This window comes from Grampus griseus (genome assembly GCF_964374135.1).
Source record: "Grampus griseus genome assembly, chromosome: 20".
NCBI lineage: Eukaryota > Metazoa > Chordata > Mammalia > Artiodactyla > Delphinidae > Grampus > Grampus griseus.
The window spans coordinates 52,263,372-52,284,061 of record NC_139014.1 but is presented as its reverse complement, the minus strand read 5'-3'; the positions used below and the strand labels follow the sequence as shown (position 1 = coordinate 52,284,061).

The 20,690-nt window shown below is 38.5% G+C and overlaps 1 protein-coding gene across 1 annotated transcript in view; it reads left to right on the top strand.

The window, feature by feature from the left end:
- Positions 1–20,690, top strand: part of EFCAB5 (EF-hand calcium binding domain 5) — a gene marked incomplete at its 3' end in the record, with an annotated part of 114,038 nt that overhangs the window by 56,876 nt on the left and 36,472 nt on the right. The window contains exons 9-10 of the mRNA XM_082678052.1: positions 654–809; positions 17,307–17,406. Of these exons, the coding sequence (XP_082534178.1) occupies positions 654–809; positions 17,307–17,406 (256 nt within the window). The remainder of the gene's footprint in view (positions 1–653; positions 810–17,306; positions 17,407–20,690) is intronic.

Below are 20,690 nucleotides of genomic sequence, written 5' to 3'. Positions count from 1 at the left end.
GCAAAAGGGTACAAGCCTGATGTCAAAACCTACCAAAAGTACAGATGCGTTTACCTTCTAAGCAAGCAATCCCACTTCTGGGAATCTATTCAACAGGGCTCAAGAGGAATAGCCCAAGAGCACAGGTGTTTTCAGATTCTAGACTTTCAAAAGAAAAAACAAATCATGGACAAAGGATACTTTATTGCAAAATCAGAAGATAAAAAAACCACCCACTCTCCCCATCCCTTCACTCCAATAATTAAATGTAGCCAGTCTTGGAGCACACATGCTCTTATATCCCCTACATCAAAAGAAAAACTACATTCAATTTTTAGAGCTATTCATTTATAGGCCACATTTTATGACTGCTGCTATTTCATACTGTGAGGTTAAAACTGCTCCCATATAAGACTGATGTGATCTAGAGGGAAATTGTTCCAAAAATATCTAGTCCCGCTTGTATATGGTGTTGGGGACTGTATTGATCACCTCTCTCTGCAGCATAACCTTGTATAATAACACTAACAGGAAAATACTTTATCTAAGTGACAAGCAAATGATATGGAAAAAATTGCAGTCAATAATTTCATGCACATCAACTGAATCCTTGGAAAAAATCCAAGTAAAGAGCACGGTTTTAAATCAATCATTTATCCTCTTTTTCTCCACAGTTCATCTATTCTCACATTGCAGGCTTTAAAAGTGAAATGTTTGAGGAGCTCCTTAAGCACCTTTGCCACTGTGCAGATGAATTCAGGGAGGTTATAAAAACTGACATGCGGAGACAGATGTTTGCTGAACTCTTCTTACATTGTGACCATGGGAAGGTAAGGTAAGACCCTTAAAGCAGTGCTTCTCAGACTATTTGTTATGAAGGACCCGTTTTTAGGTTGTTGTTGTTGGTGGTGATGTTTTTAATATCCAACCTGTTGTGGACTGATGAAAATGGATTACTAGGAGGGAAAAAGGACATACAAAATACAATTCACGTTTTATTATCAGATTCAAATCTGATTTATTATCATTTACTTTCTCAAGTTGCTATAACATTCTAGATGTTATTCTCAATTTCTGCCTTTCTCATCACAGATTACCGCTCGAGTGGCACTGTATTTCATGATTTATAACTTGTCCCTAAGTTTCTTTCCCATTCTTAAGAACAGGTTGCTTAGAATTGTTTTTGCTTACTCTCTTTGCTGGTGGCTTCCGATAGAAAAGAGCTGCTGGGAATAGAAAGCCTACCACATTTTATTCTGCTTCTTAAAAACAAGAAACATTTATATCATAAAGTATTTCTAGAAATAGGATTTGGGAAGGCATTAGTGTGCCAGGATACCAAATGGATTTGCAAAAATAGATACAAACTTTACTGAAATATATTTGTTTATGAACCTTATATTTATTTGTTTGTATCCCCATGTTACTGAAAAGATTTAAGGAAGCTTATAAGAATAGATAAAATACAACAGAATAACACAGATTAAAAGTAGGGTGAAAGAAGAAAAAAATAAGAGGCAGGATACTAAGTGAAGCTGGGAACAAAGCCCAAAATGCATACCAGAACGACCTAAATATTTGCTCTGGTTGTCTACAGGTCTGAATCTAATCTTCCTAGCAGTGAATGTGAAAGGGAAACATGACGAAACACACTACTGACAATGCTTTTAAGATAAATATAAACTGGAGCTAAGAAGAAATGCAAAAATTTGGGATAAAAAGTATAGTCAGGAGTTTCTTCTGGAAGTACCCATTAAAGGGGCCCTAAGTGATGAAGTGAACATCTTTATGCTGGACGTACAATAAGTGAAAAAATGACTTTATTAGAACAGTTTCTTTCCTTTTTTTTTTTTTTTCTTGTGGTACACGGGCCTCTCACTGTTGTGGCCTCTCCCGTTGCGGAGCACAGGCTCCGGATGCGCAGGCTCAGCGGCCATGGCTCACGGGCCCAGCCGCTCCACGGCATGTGGGATCCTCCCGGACCGGGGCACGAACCTGTGTCCACTGCAAAGGCAGGCGGACTCCCAACCACTGCGCCACCAGGGAAGCCCTTTTTTTTTTAAATTAATTAATTAATTTATTTATGGCTGCGTTGGGTCTTCGTTGCTGTGCGCGGACTTTCTCTAGTCACAGTGAGTGGGGGCTACTCTTCGTTGCAGTGCATAGGCTTCTCATTGCGGTGGCTTGTTGTGGAGCACGGGCTCTAGGCACATGGGCTTCAGTAGTTGTGGCACGAGGGCTCAGTAGTTGTGGCTTGCGGGCTCTAGAGCGCAGGCTCAGTAGTTGTGCACACAGGCTTTGTTGCTCTGTGGCATGTGGGATCTTCGCGGACCAGGGCTCGAACCTGTGTGCCCTGCATTGGCAGGTGGATTCTTAACCACTGCACCACCAGGGAAGCCCAGAACAGTTTCTTAAAACCACCTTACCTGTAGGTAAATGATACCACACCTGACCGCAATTCAGAAAAAGCAGTTCTTAAAGGAGCCAATGCATTACAGTCTAGGTTCTCAGATACCTACTAATTTGGCTTGTCAGGAATATATTTTATAAAATCTGAAATGTCTGTGTGTTTTTCAGGCAATCCTTGAAAATTGTTTCTTTTAACAGAGCTAATAATAAATATTGGGTAACATGGGTCAAGATTTTACTCCCTGACAAATGCCTGGAGAACAACTATTCTCTGTTGGCCAACTTAATACCAACTCGTGTGCAGTACAAAACATTACCTCACATAGTGGGATATCCCACACAGTGGGATAATATTTAGAAGAATAACTCAGGTTTGCTTACGCTTTTTGCTTTTCTTCCCATCGTTCAAACAATAGTTATGTGCTGATCTTCGAAGGAAGGTAGATACAGTCTAGAGCAAAGAAGTTAATTGAGTTTCTGAAAATTTTCAATGAGGAGCTGAGACAAGAGTTCAAAAGCCTCTACTTTCAATTGAAAATACTGGGATCTTGAGAAAGAATGGAGAATCATAGGGTGAAGAAGAATGCAAAATATGACATCAAAGCACTTTTTCTGTCAGTGGGAAGTTGTGACCAGCTGATGGGAGAAGGAGGTTGGAGGGGTTGTGACTACTGCTTAGGGGTTGCCTGGATCCCTAAGTCAGAGTTAATATCTGATATTACACCCTTATACCCCAACCAGGGTTGTATGTTGAAGGCAACATTATAGACACTTAGAAATTCCAAGTAGGTTGAGGAGAAATTTAAGAACACCAGGGCATCATTATGCATAATGATCATTATGCATCATTTCCTGGGTGTAGCTCAGAGACTGCAAGCTTCATTGAGAAGTCCTGAATGCAACATGGCACTAAAGAGGAAGGTTAGCCACTGCAGAAGGAGGGGTCTAGGTGGATGAGCCTGAGGGTAGTCCCACTCCTGTGGCTAGAGGAAAGATAATGAGTGTTCCTAAATACCTGTGTGTAAAGGGGGTGGGTGTGCAGAGATGACAGTAAAAGTTCTGGAAGTACCCCCAGGAAGTGTCCAACACTTGAAGTTGGGACAAGGAGAACCATGGGCATTAACAAAAAACACCAAAAAAAAAAAAAAAAAAAGTCCACTTCCAAATGATTCAGTGGGACGAACTCTATATGGTCAGAATCAACAAGTACTACTGGCACTGAACTAATTGCCCCTTTATTTGATGGTAGGACACTGTGTAAGCCCCCAAAGAAAAATGGGCAAAGGATATGAACATAGAATATGTAGAATCACTGCATACTCAACAGATGAGCAAAAACATTTTAAAATTACAATACCAAAAATAAATAAATAAAACAAAATGATAATACCTATTGCTGGTAGGGATAGAGGAAAGGCATTTTCTCACACATTCCTGGTGAAAATTTAATAGTATAGTATCTTTGTAAAGCAATCTGGATATACCTATTTAACTAAAAATTATACACATCCTTCAACCAAGTGATCCCATTCCTGAAATTTTTATCCCAAAGAAATAAAAGCACCAGTAGATAGAAAATACACGTACAAGGATGATTCCTATGGCAGTGTTTACACACGAGAAAGAGAGAGAGAGGGATAGATAAAGGGAATGTTTATCTGTAGGGAAATGGTTTTTTTTTTTGCGGTACGCGGGCCTCTCACTGTTGTGGCCTCTCCCGTTGCGGAGCACAGGCTCCAGACGCGCAGGCTCAGCAGCCATGGTTCACGGGCCCAGCCGCTCCGCGGCATGTGGGATCCTCTCGGACCTGGGCACGAACCTGTGTCCCCTGCATCGGCAGGCGGAGTCTCAACGACTGCGCCACCAGGGAAGCCCGGGAAATGTTTTTTAAATGAGGGTACATCTACATCTTGGAATATCATGCAGCCTTTATACAAATTGAATAGATCTACACCAGCTGAGTTGGAGGATTTTTATATATTATTAATGAGTAAAAAAAAGTAAAAGATGGAGAAATGTATGTAATAAAATCCCATTTTTGTAAAGCAAACAAAAATGTACATATACATTGGTACACATGTTTGTATATCTATAGCTACATGAGCGTAGAGAAATGTTTATAACAAGACATGTGGTTAACTGGAATGAGGCTCAGAATCCACCATTCAGAGTGGTCCTTAAAGGCAGAAATTCTCCTCTGAGATATTTATTCAGTTGAAGTTTTCAGAATTAGGTACAGCATTAAAAAAAAAAAAGCAATACTACTTCTTAGTCAGAGGATGCTATTAAAAATATATATTGGGGCTTCCCTGGTAGCACAGTGGTTAAGAATCCTCCTGCCAATGCAGGGGGACACGGGTTTGAGCCCTGGTCTGGGAAGATCCCACATGCTGCAGAGCAACTAAGCCCGTGTGCCACAACTACTGAGCCTGTGCTCCAGAGCCCGTTAGCCACAACTACTGAAACCAGTGAGCCACAACTACTGAAGTCCACGCAACTAGAGACCATGCTCCGCAACAAGAGAAGCCACCACAATGAGAAGCCCACGTGCAGCAATTAGGACCCAATGCAGCCCAAAATAGATAAATTAATTAATTTAAAAATACATATATATATTATATATATATATTTTATATATATATATATAGAGAGAGAGAGAGAGAGAGAGAGAGAGAGAGAGAGCGCCATGCTTTGTTGAGTGAGGAGCAATGATCTTTTAAGTGTTAACCAGGATCTTGAATCCACAGTGCCATCCACTAGCTTCTTGTTTCAACCAGCCATGTTCCAAATTAAACCCCTAGAGATAAAAAATATATATATGTGAAATTAAAACTTTACTACATAAGATTAGCATGAAATTAGACACTGAAGAAGAAAATATTAGTAAACATAAGGGCATAGCAATAGAAACTATCCAAACTGAAGCAGCGAGAGAGAAAAAGAAAATTCCTGAGTGGTTATAAAAGACTTTTCTCCTCATTTAAAATGATATTTAAATGGTCATTTACTCTTTGAAGCAAAACTAATAATGTATTGTGAAGTTTACAATATATGTAGAAGTGAAATGTATGACAACAATAGCAAAAATAATGGATGGGAGAAAATAGAAATAAGTTTCTTACATTAGGCATAGTATATAATATTATTTGAAAGTAGACTGTGATAAGATAAAGATGCATAATGTTAAATTTTAGAGCAATTACTAGAAAAAAGAGAGGTATAGCTATTAAACCAATTGTGGCAATAACGTGGAATATTAAAATATAATCAAAAGAAGGCGGGAACGGGACTTCCCTGGTGGTGCAGTGGTTAAGAATTTGCCTGCCAATGCAGGGGACACGGGTTCGAGCCCTGGTCCGGGAAGATCCCACATGCCATGGAGCAACTAAGCCCATGTGCCACAACTATTGAGCCTGAAAGCCAAAATTACTGAGGCTGTGTGCCACAACTACTAAAGCCTGCAAGCCTAGAGCCCCTGCACTGCCACCGCAACAAGAAGCCCGCGCACCGCAACAAAGAGTAGCCCCCGCTCTCCTCAACTAGAGAAAGCCCACGCGCAGCAACGAAGACCCAACACAACCAAAAATAAATAAATAAATTTATTTTTTAAAAAGGCAGGAAAAGAAGCAAAAAAAGAAGGAGAGAAAGAGGAAGAAGAAGAAGGAGGAGGAGAAGAAGAAGAAGGAGAAGGAGGAGAAGAAGGAGAAGGAGAAAGAAGAAGAGGAAGAGGAAGAAGAGGAAGAAGAAGAAGAAGAAGAAAGAAGAAGAAGAAAGAAGAAAAAGAAGAAGAAAGAAGAAGAAGAAGAAGGAGGAGAAGAAGAAGAAAGAAGAAGAAAGAAGGAGGAGAAGGGGAAGGGGAAGGGGAAGAGAAAGAAGAAGAAGAAGGAAGAAGAAAGAAGAAAGAAGAAATGGGACAAAAACAAACAAAAAACCCAAGTAGCAAGATGGTCTATTTAAAGCTAACCATAGTGATAATTACTTAAATGAATATGGACTAAACACTGCAGTCTAAAGACAGAGATTGTGAGGCTGGATAAAACCAATATAAAGATACAAATAGTTTAAAAGTAAAGGTATGGAAAAAGATAAATCTTTTGGCTACTTTAGTATAAGACAAAGGAGCCTTCAGAACAGGAGTATTACCAAGGATTAAGAGGGCTACAGTATAATGATAAAGGGGTCAATTTGATAAGAAGACATAATAATTCTAATTGTCTATACACCTAATAGAGTTTCAGAGTACATGAAGCAAAATATGACAGAACTGCAATTACAATTGGAGAATTAAACACTACTTTCTTAGCAGTTGATAGAACAAGTAGACAGAAAATCAGCGAGGGTATAAAATACTTCAAAAATGCTGTCAACCAACTTGACTTTGAGTGTTATAGATCATTCAACTCAACAACTGCAGAAAAACATACTTTTCAGTTGCACTTGAAACATTCACAAAGATGATCACATGCTATACCATGAAACAGATCTTGATAAATTTAAAAGAATTAAAATCACACTGTAGGGCTTCCCTGGTGGCGCAGTGGTTGGGAGTCCGCCTGCCGATGCAGGGGACGCCGGTTCGTGCCCTGGTCCGGGAAGATCCCACGTGCCGTGGAGCAGCTGGGCCCGTGAGCCATGGCTGCTGAGCCTGCGCATCCGGAGCCTGTGCTCCGCAACAGGAGAGGCCACAACAGTGAGAGGCCCTCGTACCGCCAAAAAAAAAAAAAAAAAAAAAAAAAAAATCACACTGTGTACGCTCTTTGACTACAGCAGAATTAAGTTAGAAATCAATAAGAGAAAGATAGTTGGAAAATCCCCAAATATTTAGAAACACTTCTAAATAACCCATGAGGAAAAAAAAATCACAGGAGAAATTAGGAAATATTTGAAACTGAGTGATAAGTAAAACATAATGTAATAAAATTAATTAGAGAAATGCCACTAAAGAAGTGCTTAGAAATTTATAGCTTTGAGTGCTTATATAAGAAAATAAGATCAGTCTAAAATAAACAAATGGGTCCTAATTAAACTTAAAGCTTTTGAACAAGAAAGGAAACGATAAACAAGACAAAAAGATAACCCTCAGAATGTGGGAAAATATTTGCAAACGAAGCAACGGACAAAGAATTAATCTCCAAACAGTTCATGCAGCTCAATATCAAAAAAACAACAACCCAGTCAAAAAGTGGGCGGGGGCTTCCCTGGTGGCGCAGTGGTTGAGAGTCCGCCTGCCGATGCAGGGGACACGGGTTCGTGCCCCGGTCCAGGAAAATCCCACATGCCGCGGAGCGGCTGGGCCCGTGAGCCATGGCTGTTGAGCCTGCGCGTCCAGAGCCTGTGCTCCGCAACGGAAAGACAATGGGGCGGGGGGGACTTTCCTGGCAGTCCAGTGGTTAAGACTCTGCCCTTCCAGGACTTCCCTGGTGGTCCAATGGTAAAGAATCCGCCTTCCAATGCCGGGGATGCGGGTTCAATCCCTGGTATTCGGGGAACTGGGATCCCACATGCCACGGGGCAACTAAGCCTGTGCCACAACTACTGAGCCTGCGTGCCTCAACTAGAGAGCCCACGTGCTGCAAACCACAGATCCCACGCGCTGTGGAGTCAATGCACCACAACTAGGGAGAGAAAACCTGCACGCCACAATTAGAAGAGCCTGCACCACAACTAGAGAGAAGACCGCATGCAGCAAAGAAAGATCCCGCGTGCCTCAACTAAGACCAGACACAGCCAACAAAAAAAGGAAGGAAGGGAGGGAGGGAGGGAGGAAGGAAGGAAGGAAGGAAGGAAGAAAATAAATAAGAAGACTCCGCCCTTCCACTGCAGGAGTTATGGATTCAATCCCTGGTCAGAGAACTAAGACCCCTCATGCCGTGTGGCATGGCCCAAAAATATTAAAAGAAAAAAAAATTTTTTTAATAAAATAAAAAGACAATGAGGGAACATTATGAACAACTTTATGCCAATAAATTTGCCACTTAGATTGAGTGGACAAATTCTCTGACAGACACAAATTACCAAGTCTATCTCGAAAAGAAATAGAAAACCTAGATACTCTCATATGTATAAAGAAATTAGTGTCATTAAAAACCTTTCCACAAACAAAACTCCAGGCCAAGAGGCTTTACTGCTGAGTCCTAGCAAACATTTAAGGAAGAAATAATTCCAGACCCACACAAAGTCTTCCAGAAAATAGAAGCGAGAACATTTTCCAACTCATTTTATGTGACCATGATTATTCTGATATAAAAGCCAGACAAAACTATCTCAAGGAAAAAAAAAAAACCTGTAGGCTATTATCTTCCATGAGCAAGATACAAATATCTTTAAGTTAATTTTAGCAAATTAGTTCAGCAATATATTAAACAAGTAATATATTAAGATCAAGTGGAGTGTAATCCAGGGATGTAAGATTGGTTTAATATTCAAAATTCAATCAAGGCAATTAACCATATTAAGAAACTAAAAAAAGAAAAACTATATGGCCATCTGACCAAATTCAACACACATTCATGATTTTTTTAAAAAACCTCTCAGCAAACTAGAAATAGAATTTTTTTCAAAATGTTAAGGAGCATCCATGGAAAGCCTACAGTTATACTTAATGGTGAAAAAATTAATGATTTCTTCCTTATATCAGGGACAAGGCAAGGATGTCCATCCTCACCCCTTTTATTTAACATTGTAGTGGAGGTACTAGCCAGTGAAATAGGCATGAAAAGAAAAAGAAATCCTCTTAATTCAAGATTACATGATCTTCTATGTAGAAAATCCTAAGGGATATAAAAATTGAATTCACTAGAACATATACGTGAATTTAGTAAGGCTTCAGGACGTAAGGTCAATACATACAGATCAATTGTATGTCTATATACTAGCAATGAGCAATTGGAAAATGAAAATTTTAAATGCCTAAATCACACACATGAAATACAGATAAATTGAACAAAGTATATACAATACCCATAGACTGAAAACTACCGAACATTACTGAGAGAAATAAAAAACCTAATTCATTGAAGAGACCAGTCCTCATTTCTCTCAGAGACCATACTCATGAATCAAAAGACTCACTGTGTTTAGTCAGTTCCCAAATTGATCTATAAATTCAGCACAATTCCAATCCAAATCCTAGTAAGCTTATTTATAGAAATTGACAAGGCTAATTTTAAAATGTTCATGAATTTCAAAGGATGCAGAGTAGCCAAAATAATTTTGAAAAAGAACAAAGTTGGAAAATTTACACTAGCTGATTTAAGGATTTAGTATATATCTACAGAAATCAAAACAGCATGGTATTGGCGTGAGAACAGACAAATAGATCAGTGGAACCAAATAGCAAGAAATGTAACCACATGTACGTGGTCAGTTGATTTTCAACAGAGGTTCCTAGGATAATCTTTTCAACACATGGTGCTGGAAAAACTGGCTACCGACTTTGGGGTGGGGGGGGCAAGTTGTACTCCAAGCTTTGCCTCACACCAAACATAAAAATAAGCTTGAAATTGCCTTTAGACCTAAATGTTTAAAATCACAAACTTCCAGAAGAAAACATGAACCTTAAAGGAATATTTGATAAAATGGACTTCACCAAATTTAAAATTCTGTTCTCTGAAAGACACTATTGAGGAAATGAAAAGACAGCTATAGACTGGGATAAAATATTTACAATAGATTTAATGACAAAAGTTGTGTGTCCAGAGTGCATAGAGGACTCCTACAACTTAATGAAACAATCTAATCAAAATGCCATGGATTTTATTTTTAACTTTCAGGAAAGAAGATATATGTATGTCCAGTAAGCACATGCAGATATGTTCAGTGTCAATAGTCATAGAGAAATGCAAATTAAAACCACTATGAGATAAAAATTACACCCACTAGAGTAACTAAAATTAAAAAGCCTGACAATACCAAGTGTTGGTAAAGATGTAGAGCAACCAGCATTCTCATACATTGCTGATAGAAATGGAACAACCACTTTGGAAAACAGTTTGGTGGTTTCTTTCTTTCTTTCTTTTTTTTTGTCCACACCACACAGCTTGCAGGATTTTAGTTCCCCGACGAGGGATTGAACCCGTGCCCTCGGCAGTGAAAGCACTGGAAGTCCTAACCATTGGACATCCAGGGAATTCCCAGTTTGGTGGTTTCTTAAAAAGTTAAACATATACTTACCATATGACCCATCAACCAGCAATTCCACTCCGAGATATTTACCTAGGAGAAATAAAATGGAATGAGAGAAACCTGAACATATGTATACCCAAAGACATATTTAATGTTCTTAACAGCCTCATTCGTAACAGCTCGAAACTGGAAACAACCCAGAGGTCCACAACTTGTGGATAAACACACGGTAGTATAGCCACACAGTGGAATTACTACTCATCAATGAAAGAGAATAACTACTGATATATATTATAACGTTGAGGAATTTTTAAAATATTATGGGGCTTCCTTGGTGGCGCAGTGGTTGAGAGTCCGCCTGCCGATGCAGGGGACGCGGGTTCGTGCCCCGATCCGGGAAGATCCCACATGCCGCGGAGCGGCTGGGCCCGTGAGCCATGGCCGCTGAGCCTGCGCGTCCGGAGTCTGTGCTCCGCAACGGGAGGGGCCACAACAGTGAGAGGCCCTCGTACCGCAAAAAAAAAAAAAAAAAAATTATGCTAAGTGAAAGAAGGCAGTCACAGAAGAGAACACACTACATGATTTCATTATATGAAAATCTAAAACACAGAAAACTAGTCTACAACAGTAGAAAGCAGATTGGTAGTTTTCTGGGGCCATGAGTAGAGGGGACTGATTGCAAAGTGGCATGAGAGAACTTTCAGTTTCATGAAAATGTTCTTTCTCTTCATTGTGGTGGTAGTTACTTGGGTGTATACACTATCAAAACTCATTAAACTGTACACTGTTTTTAAAGATTGTTTTTGACGTGGACCGTTTTAAAAGTCTTTATTGAATTTGTTACATTATTGCTTCTGGTCTATAGTTTGGTTTTTTGACCTCAAGGCATGTGGGACCTTGCTCCCCGACCAGGGATCCAACCTGCATCCCCTGCATTGGAAGGCGAAGTCTTAACCACTGGACTGCCAGGGAAGTCCCTGAACTGTATACTTTATTTTTATTTTATTTTATTTTATTTTTGCGATACACGGGCCTCTCACTGTTGTGGCCTCTCCCATTGCGGAGCACAGGCTCTGGACGCGCAGGCTCAGCAGCCATGGCTCACGGGCCCAGCCGCTCCGCGGCATGTGGGATCTCCCCAGACCGGGGCATGAACCCATGTCCCCTGCATCGGCAGGCGGACTCTCAACCACTGCACCACCAGGGAAGCCCTGTACACTTTAAATTGATGCATTTTACTGGATGTAAATTATGTTTCATTGAAATTGACCAAAAAATCCAAAAAATGTTCATAATAGTCAAAAACTAAAAACAATACAAATGTACATAAACAATAAAATGATTAAATAAAATTTCATATATGTATTCATACAGTAGAATATTGTGTAGCAATGAAAAAAGAATTACAGTCAAATGAAACATGAATAACATTCACAGATAAAATGAACAAAAAAAGACACAAAATGTCATATATAACTCCAATTATATGAAATTCAGTAACAGATAAACTAATCTATAGTGATAAATATCAGAATACTAACTACCTTTGGGAGAATTATTGACTAACAGAAACCATGAAGGAGCCTTCTAGTGATGATAAAAATGTTCTATATCTTTATCTGAGTAATGTTTACACAGTATATAAATAGGTAAACATTTATTCTGCTGAACATTTAAGATGTATACCCTTTATTGCATATTTATTATTCCTCAATGAAAAAAATTTTAAACGACCACTTATGGTTGCTTGGGATGAAGTGCCTTGGGCTTTAAGACACCAAGTGGCTGCTGCATTTTATCATAATTGTAATAGTGCTGACTACAAGGGCTGTCGGTGGTTGAGCTTCATCTCACTGTATTGGAGAGATTATAGAAAGTAAAAGACAAGCTCAGGGCTTTAAATGCTCAGCTCAAGTTGCAGTCACAAAACCAGAAAATGTCCATGATGACTCTAAAGGAATCTCTATTTCTTGTAGCTTCAGAGCAGATATAGATTTTAAAAAATCAGCCCTCAAGTTTAATGGGACAGAATGAAAACATAAGCCAAATTCATAAGTCTCTCATGTGAAAGTCAGCACATTGCTTGGAAAATAGAGAGATCCTGAGACTTGGAATGTTTACATTTGGATGGAAGCTGAGACTTGTGCCACAAACCTCCCTAAAGACTCCCTTGGCAGCAAAAGCAATCCCTTCTCTCCTTTTTTTGAGGATATAAGCTTTTCTTTCCTTACAGAACCTATAACATCACTTGGGGCAATTAGCTATTTTCCTTAAGGCCCACCTGTGTATCATCCATTGCCTTTAGACCCAAAAGTCAGATCTCAGCATGCCCCAAGAGGACTAGTCAAATCTGTAGAGAAAGGTGATTGTTAGTATTCCAGGAGAATAGCAAGTTTTTGCTAATTCATAGCAGCAGAAACTTGGGGAACATGTGTGGGAATTGATTATAACAATTTTTTTTTGGCCACGTCACGTGGCATGTGGGATCTTAGTTCCCAACCAGGGGTCACACCCATGCCCCCTGCAGTGGAAGGTCCCATGCCCCCTGCAGTGGAAGGTAAAGTCCTAACCACTGGGCCGGCAGAGAATTCCTGATTATAAACCTTTTAGACTTAGGAGGATGGATATAACTTTGGATTAGCCCAGATTTATCAATATCATTATACTTAGAAGATTTGCTAAGCAGTAATATTTTTAGTATCTTGGAAATGGTTTTAACAGTTTTCTTGGTAGATTAACTATAACCTTGACTCAAATACAGCCTGCATTCAATGAGATTGAGATGCTAGAGCCTTCATGGCATGCTATAAAGGAATAAATCCAAAGGCTTGTAAAATTGACAAAGTTGATTTCTAATAGGTAGCCTACCCATATTTACCTTCATCCTATTCCCCAAGAGTGCCCAGGTGACAATCCCTGAGAAATCCATTAATGACGGGAGCACTAACATCCCTACAGAGGTAGCTGTCCTCTGTAGGTTGGGAATGATGGTAGGAGATAGTGGCATTGAAGTGGGCTTTCTGGTTTCAATGAACTGATGGGATTCCTAGAAGACAAGTGGCATTTAACTACCAGAGTTAGAGTCTACTGGTCAAAGTTAATATCATAGATAAATGGTATTTTGACTTAATGCCCAAGGTTAAAGGCCATATTATAATAGGCCTTATTTGTCTATGACTCATACTGTGGTTTTTTACCTAGTTCCTGAACGTATGATTGGAATTACCACAATGAACAGCAGAAATTAAAGTGGCCATGTGAATGTTTTGACTCATAGATTTTCTGTAGTGATCATGATTTTCTTAGGAATTACATAGGTAGGATATCTACTAAATTATTACTAGAACTATTTACCGAAAAGCTCTAACTGTGGGGCCAGAAACATGAGATGAGACACCACAATGGAGAGTTTTGGCTTCTTATCCAGTTCGTAGACAAGCAGTTGATACACCCAGAAGGCTTTGGTTGAAGTGGAGGCTGGCCTTCTTGAGGAAGAATTCTGCTATGAGCATATAGTCTAGATCTTACTTCAAGCCTTCCTCAGAGGGTATGTAGCCCTTTACTAGGGTGAATATGCATTGGAAAAAAGGAAATATCCCACCAGACTTTCAGAGATTACCAGACTCCAAGTTAACACTAATCCCTGGTATCCCAAAGTGCCCCAGTGGACCATTGGTTAAAGTTAGGGCTTATGCATGTCAGGTGATAAATGCTGTTTTGGTCCAAGGTTATATCATAGACCCAGTTAATCTGCGGGACCTAGCTATATTTATTTCTGGTTCTTGAATGTACAACTGGAATAGACATGTATAGCAACTAGCAGAGTTCTCACAAATTAGGGGCTGAAGGCTATCATGGTGAACTTTCTCTGCCTGCCAAAATGGTAAAAAATAAACGGATAACAAAAACAAATTAAAAAAAAACAATTCCACAAAGATTAGATATGAAAATATATTAGTGATATGAAGGATTCAGAAAATAGCATTCTTATCTAGTTCTTCTGTTTTGCCTATGCAGAAGGTAGGTAGATCTTGAAGAATATTTGTAGATTACACTAACACCATTTGCAGCTGCTATTCAAGATGTGGAACCTTTTTTGGACCAAATTGACACAGATCCATCATTCACAACAACTGATCTGGCAACTACTATTTTCTCTAGAGCAGTTTGCAAGGACCAACAAAAGAAGCTTGATTTCACCTATTAGGAACAGCAGTATCCTTTCACTGCCTTGGCATAGGGCTAAGGCAGCTCTTTTTCTTTCTATCATAATTTAGTATGCAGAGACATTGATTGTGTTGACATATCATAGAACATCATACAGTTCACCACCTTGATGGTTTCCATTGTGGTGATTGGATTGGATGAGCTGGAAGAAGCATTAGATGCCTTGGTAAGTTCCATGTGTGTCAGAGTGTGGAAGATAAAAACCATAAAAATTCAGTGTTTTCTACGTTGGTAAAATTTTTAGCTTCCAGTAGGTGGAAGCATGACAGGATATCTGTTTCAAATACGGGGCAAATTGCCATATCCTGTGCCACCTACCACTAAGAAAGAAGCATAATGCTTATTGGACCTTTTTACATTTTAGGAACAACCTTTACCACATTTGTATCAATCTGTGCTGCTCTTTTGTGTTAACTGAGCCATCAGCTGGCAAAGGGGGTCCCAGAGCAAGAAAAGGTCTTGTAGGCTTTCTAGGCTGCATTACAAAGCCTCTTCTTTATCTTGTGCCTTATCACCTAGAAGACCCTACAGTACTTGAAATGAACAGAGCAAATTAGAAAGCTATCGCAAGTTGCAATAGTAGAATCACAATGTAGATCCCTCAAGTTTTGGAGCAAAACCATGCCTTCTACTAAACTTAACTATTCTCCTTTGAGAAACAGCTCATGTGTATGTTTATACTGTGATAATTCATAAAACCATGCGCTTATTATTTGTGTACTTTTCTTTATGTTATTTTTCAAAGCTTTAGTTTTTAAAACTTGTATGGAAAAATGAAGGTCCAAATATAGCAAAAACAATTCTAAAAAGAAGAACAAGTTGGGGAGAATTTTCCTGATTTATAAAAATAAAGTTATATTAACAGAATATTGAACCTGGCATCAGACCCATGAGAATGTGGGAATTTAGTGTATAACATGGATGTAAACTAGTGGGAAGGGACTAATCAATAAATGATATTGGGATGATTGGCTTCCATATTGGAAAAAAAATAAAATTAGATTTCAGTCTCCTTAATGAGGAAAAATAAGTTCCATCTGATCAGAGACCTAGATATGGAAAACAAAATTTTTAAAGTTTTAGAAGCAGATATAGAGCATGCCTTTTGACCTCAGTATAGGTAATACTTCCTAAAGAATACAGCAAGTAAGCACAAACCATAGAGGAAATGATTGATGCATTTGACTACTTCAAAATTTAGAACATTGATATGGCTAAACTCACCAAAAGTTAAGTAAATAAGAGATTAACTGACACTGATAAACTGAGAAAGACTATTTGCTATATAGATAACAGAATGATCACTATCAAAAATTTATAAGTTAATAAGAAACAGACTACTCATGCCAACTGAAAAAATGGGAAAGGACAAGAAAAAGCCGTTCACTGGGGGACTTCCCTGGCCGTCCAGTGGTTAAGACTTCCCCTTCCAATGCAGGAGGTACGGGTTCAATCACTGGTCAGGGAGCTAAGATCCCACATGCCTCGTGGCCAAAAAAACAAAACATAAAACAGAAGCAAGATTGTAACAAAATCAATAAAGACTTTAAAAATGGTCCACATCAAAAAAATCTTAAAAAAAAAAGCCATTCATTGATCAGGAAACCCAAGTACATAATAAACATATGAAAATGTAATATATTTAATCTCACTAATAATCAGGGAAATGCAAATTAAAATAATTAGATACCATTTTTTATCCATCAGATTATAAACTCTAACAATATCAAATATTGGCATGGATATGGAGAAATTATATCCTCATTCAGTGCTGGTGAGAATGTAAATTGGTATAGGTGTTTTGTAGAGCTATTTGGCAATAACTACTAAAGTTGAAAATGCACATTATACACAATCCGTTAATTACACTTTTGTTCATTTACCCTAAGGAAATGTTTACATATGTATACAAAGAGATGTATATAAGGATATCCGCTGCAACATTATTTTGGTATCAAAATACTGGAAATAATCTAAATGCTGATCCATAGAGGGGTGTTTTTAAAAATTAGGATGTTTTCATATTATAGAATACCATGCATCAATTAAAGAAATAAAATATATTTCCTTAAATACATGAATCATATCTCAGTGTTGAGTAAATAAAAGCAAGGGAACGTGTATTATATCAGTATTTAAAGTACATACATAAAATGTTAACAAACATAATTTCTGAGTGTTGGGAACACAAGTGTTAGTTTTATCATTTTCTATATTTTTCTCTAATTGAAATTTTTCTTGAAATAAAAACAATGCAAAAAAAGAACAAGTAGAAGCAATTAATTGTTCCGAATGTCATACTCAGGTCAGATTAGATAAGAACTGAACATTATATATTGGTTTTAGCAATTAAGTAAGTAACAACAAGTATTTATGCAGCTCCTAAGTGTTACAGAAAGGGGAAGTAGAGTATAAGCTTAAAGGCAAGATATAACTTTCCTGATTTTGACTCTGCAGCTTTTACTTACATGATTACGGTGCTGGTGGTAATGATAAAATCTTCAATATTCCATCTACATAAAAATTTCAAATCTCCTGTAACAACTAATTGCCAACTTTCTGCTTAGGTGGGGTTTTTGGATCGGCAGAGGACATTGGCTTTGCTGGAAACATTCTATGACCAAAGTTCAAAAGTGCTCAGAGGTTTACTCCGAAACCCAAGACAATGTAAGTGCCACCCAGAGGGAGCATGCTCAAGCTGGAGTGATGCAGTACACTGAAATGATAATACAAGGTCATTCTATCCCCATGGAATCCCTTCATATAACATCTCCCTTAGATCATGATAGCTCTATCTAGTTGTTCGTTCCACACAAAATTCAGTCTTCATCACAACTAGATGTATTTTTCACTATGGTGTAATACTAGAAGTTGTTAAGTCAGAGCTCAGCTAGAATTCAATTTTAAATTCAGTCAAATGAAGGGGTGCTTTAGTGACAATCTGAATGTTTTGGAAATTAAGTTGGTAGTGGTAATTCCAGTTTTAATGTCCAACTTAGAATTCTAAAGTTTCTAAGAAAAATGTTTCCTTCTCCCAAGCATTTTTAATTGAAATATAGTTGATGTACAATATTATGTTAGTTTCAAATGTACTACATAATGATTTGACATTTTCATGTATTAGGAAATAATCACCGTGATGAGTCTAGTAACAATCTATCCCCCTACAAACTTATCACAATATGATTGACCATATTCTTTATGCTGCATATTACATCCCTGTGACTTATTTATTATATAACTGGAGGTTTGTGCCTTTTAATTCACTTCACCTGTTTCACCCACACCTCAAACCCTTCTGGCAACCACCCATTTGTTCTCTGGGTCATATGGCAGTTCTACTTTTAATTTTTTGAGGAATATCCATACTGTTTTCCATAGTGGCTGCATCAATTTACAATACCACCAACAGTGCACAAGGGTTCCCTTTTCTCCATATCTTTGCCAGCACTTATTATTTGTTGTCTTTTTGATGATAGCCATTCTGACAGGTATGAGGTGATATCTCATTGTGGTTTTTTTTTTATTTTTTTTATTTTTATTTTTTTACGCGGGCCTCTCACTGTTGTGGCCTCTCCCGTTGCGGAGCACAGGCTCCGGACGCGCAGGCTCAGCAGCCATGGCTTACGGGCCCAGCCGATCCGCGGCATGTGGGATCTTCCCGGACCGGGGCGCGAACCCGTGTCCCCTGCATCGGCAGGCAGACTCTCAACCACTGCGCCACCAGGGAAGCCCTCATTGTGGTTTTGATTTGCATTTCCCTGATGATTAGTGTGACGTTGAGCATCTTTCATGTATCTGTAGGCCATCTGTACCTCTTCTCCGGGAAAAAAGTCTGTTCAGGTCCTCTGTCCATTTTTTAATCAGGTTGTTTTTTTGATGTTGGTTTGTATGTCTTCTTCATTTTGGATATTAACCCTTTAGCAGATATATCATTTATAACTATCTTTCCCCATTCATTAGGCTGTCTTTTTGTTTTGTTGATAGTTTCCTTTGCTGTGCCAAAGCTTTTTAGTTTGATGCTGTTCCATTTGTTTATTTTTGCTTTTGTTTCCCTTGCCTAAGGAGACATATCCAAAAATACATCACTAAGGCAGATGTCAAAGAGCCTACTGCCAATGTTTTCTTCTAGGAGTTTAATTGGATTCAGGTCTTAAATTTAAGTCTTTAATCCATTTTAATTTTATTTTTGTACATGGTGTGAGAAAGTAATTCAGCTTGATTCTTTTGCATGTAGCTGTCTAGTTTTCCCAACACCATTTATTGAAGAGACTGTCTTGCCCCATTGTATACTCTTGCCTTCTTTGTTGTAGATTAATTGACGATATAAGTGTGGGTTGATTTCTGGTCTCTCTATTCTGTTCCATTGATCTACATGCCAGTTTTGTGCCAGTACCATACTGTTTTGATTACCATAGCTTTTGTTTGTTTGTTTGTTTGGGTTTTGGGGGTTTTTTTTGGCCACACTGCATGACTTGTGGGATCTTAGTTCCCTGCCCAGGGATTGAACCCATGGCCTTGGCAGTGAAAGTGCAACGTTCTAACCACCAAACCTCAGGGAATTCCCTGTAATTTTGAAATCAGGGTGTGCGATAGCTCCAGATTCTTCTTTCTCAAGTTTGTTTTGGCTATTCAGGGTCTTTTGTGTTTCTATAAAAATTTCAGAATTATTTGTCCTAGTTCTGTGAAAAATGCCATTGTTGTTTTGATAGAGATTGCACTGAATCTGTAGATTGCCTTGGGTAATGTAGTCATTTTAACAATATTGATTCTTTCAGTCCATAAGCACAGTGTATCTTTCCATTTGTGTCATCTTCAATTTCTTTCATCAATGTCTTATAGTTTCCAGGTACCAGTCTTTAAGGGCCCTGCTGCCCTTCAAAGCCAGATGTTCTGGGGCAGGACCTCCAGTCCAGGATCCTGACATGGGAGTTAGACCCCTTGCTCCTTGCAGAGAACCTCTGCAATTGTAATTATCCTCGTTTGTGGGTCACCTACCCAAGGGTGTGGGTCTTGATTATACCACATCTCTGCCCCTCCTGCCTGTCTCATAGTGGTTCCTTCTTTATGTCTTTAGTTGCAGAAAATCTTTTCTGATTTCCTGGATAGTCGCTCTGTAAATAGTTGTAATTTTGGTGTGCCCAAGGAAGGAGGTGACCTCGTGGTCTTCCTAATCTGGCCTCTTGGCCACACCTCTCTCTCTCAAGCACTTTTACTTGTACACCTCTACTGTACTTATACAGTAAAATATCTTTTTTATATTACTCCCAAAACAAAAGGATTGTGATTTATATTTTTATTTTTTAAAGAGAAGGTCTTTGAATGGATGAGTTTTCCAAAGAAAGTGAATATTTTACTTGTGTGAAAATTTATTACTTGGATACTTAAAAATCTATGGATAATGTACATAGAGTATCCTGAAAATTGTGGGAATCACAGTTTTAGAACTTAAATACTAACTGTTTTGGGAGGAAGGGGTACAATCTTGTGGCATGAGTCCCATTTTCTGTAGTCCTGGATATCAGGGTTGTTTTGTTGTTTAACAGTGGGATTCTCATGAGTGCTATCCAATCTTTCCCTAGAATTCTGAACCAGGTGTCCACATAAGTTGTGGAGAAAAAGAATTGAGGAATGAAGAAGAAAGAGAGGGAAGAGGGAAGGGAGAGAAAATGAATATTGGAAAAATATAGCTCAGTGAAAGATTATCATAGAACTTTGCTCTTATTTTGGTATTGCAGATACTGAAAAGGTATATGAGGTGAAAGACATTTGTCGCTTTCCTCAGCCCTATGCTATGCTTACTGTGGGAGGACTAAGAGTAGAGGATAAATTCTATTTGCCTTGGAAGTCTAAGCAACTCTCCTAGTAGCAAAAGAAGAATCATGTTCATTTCCAAAACCATACCTTTTAGGAAGGGATTATTTCTAATTTACAGTAGTGAGCATCTTTTA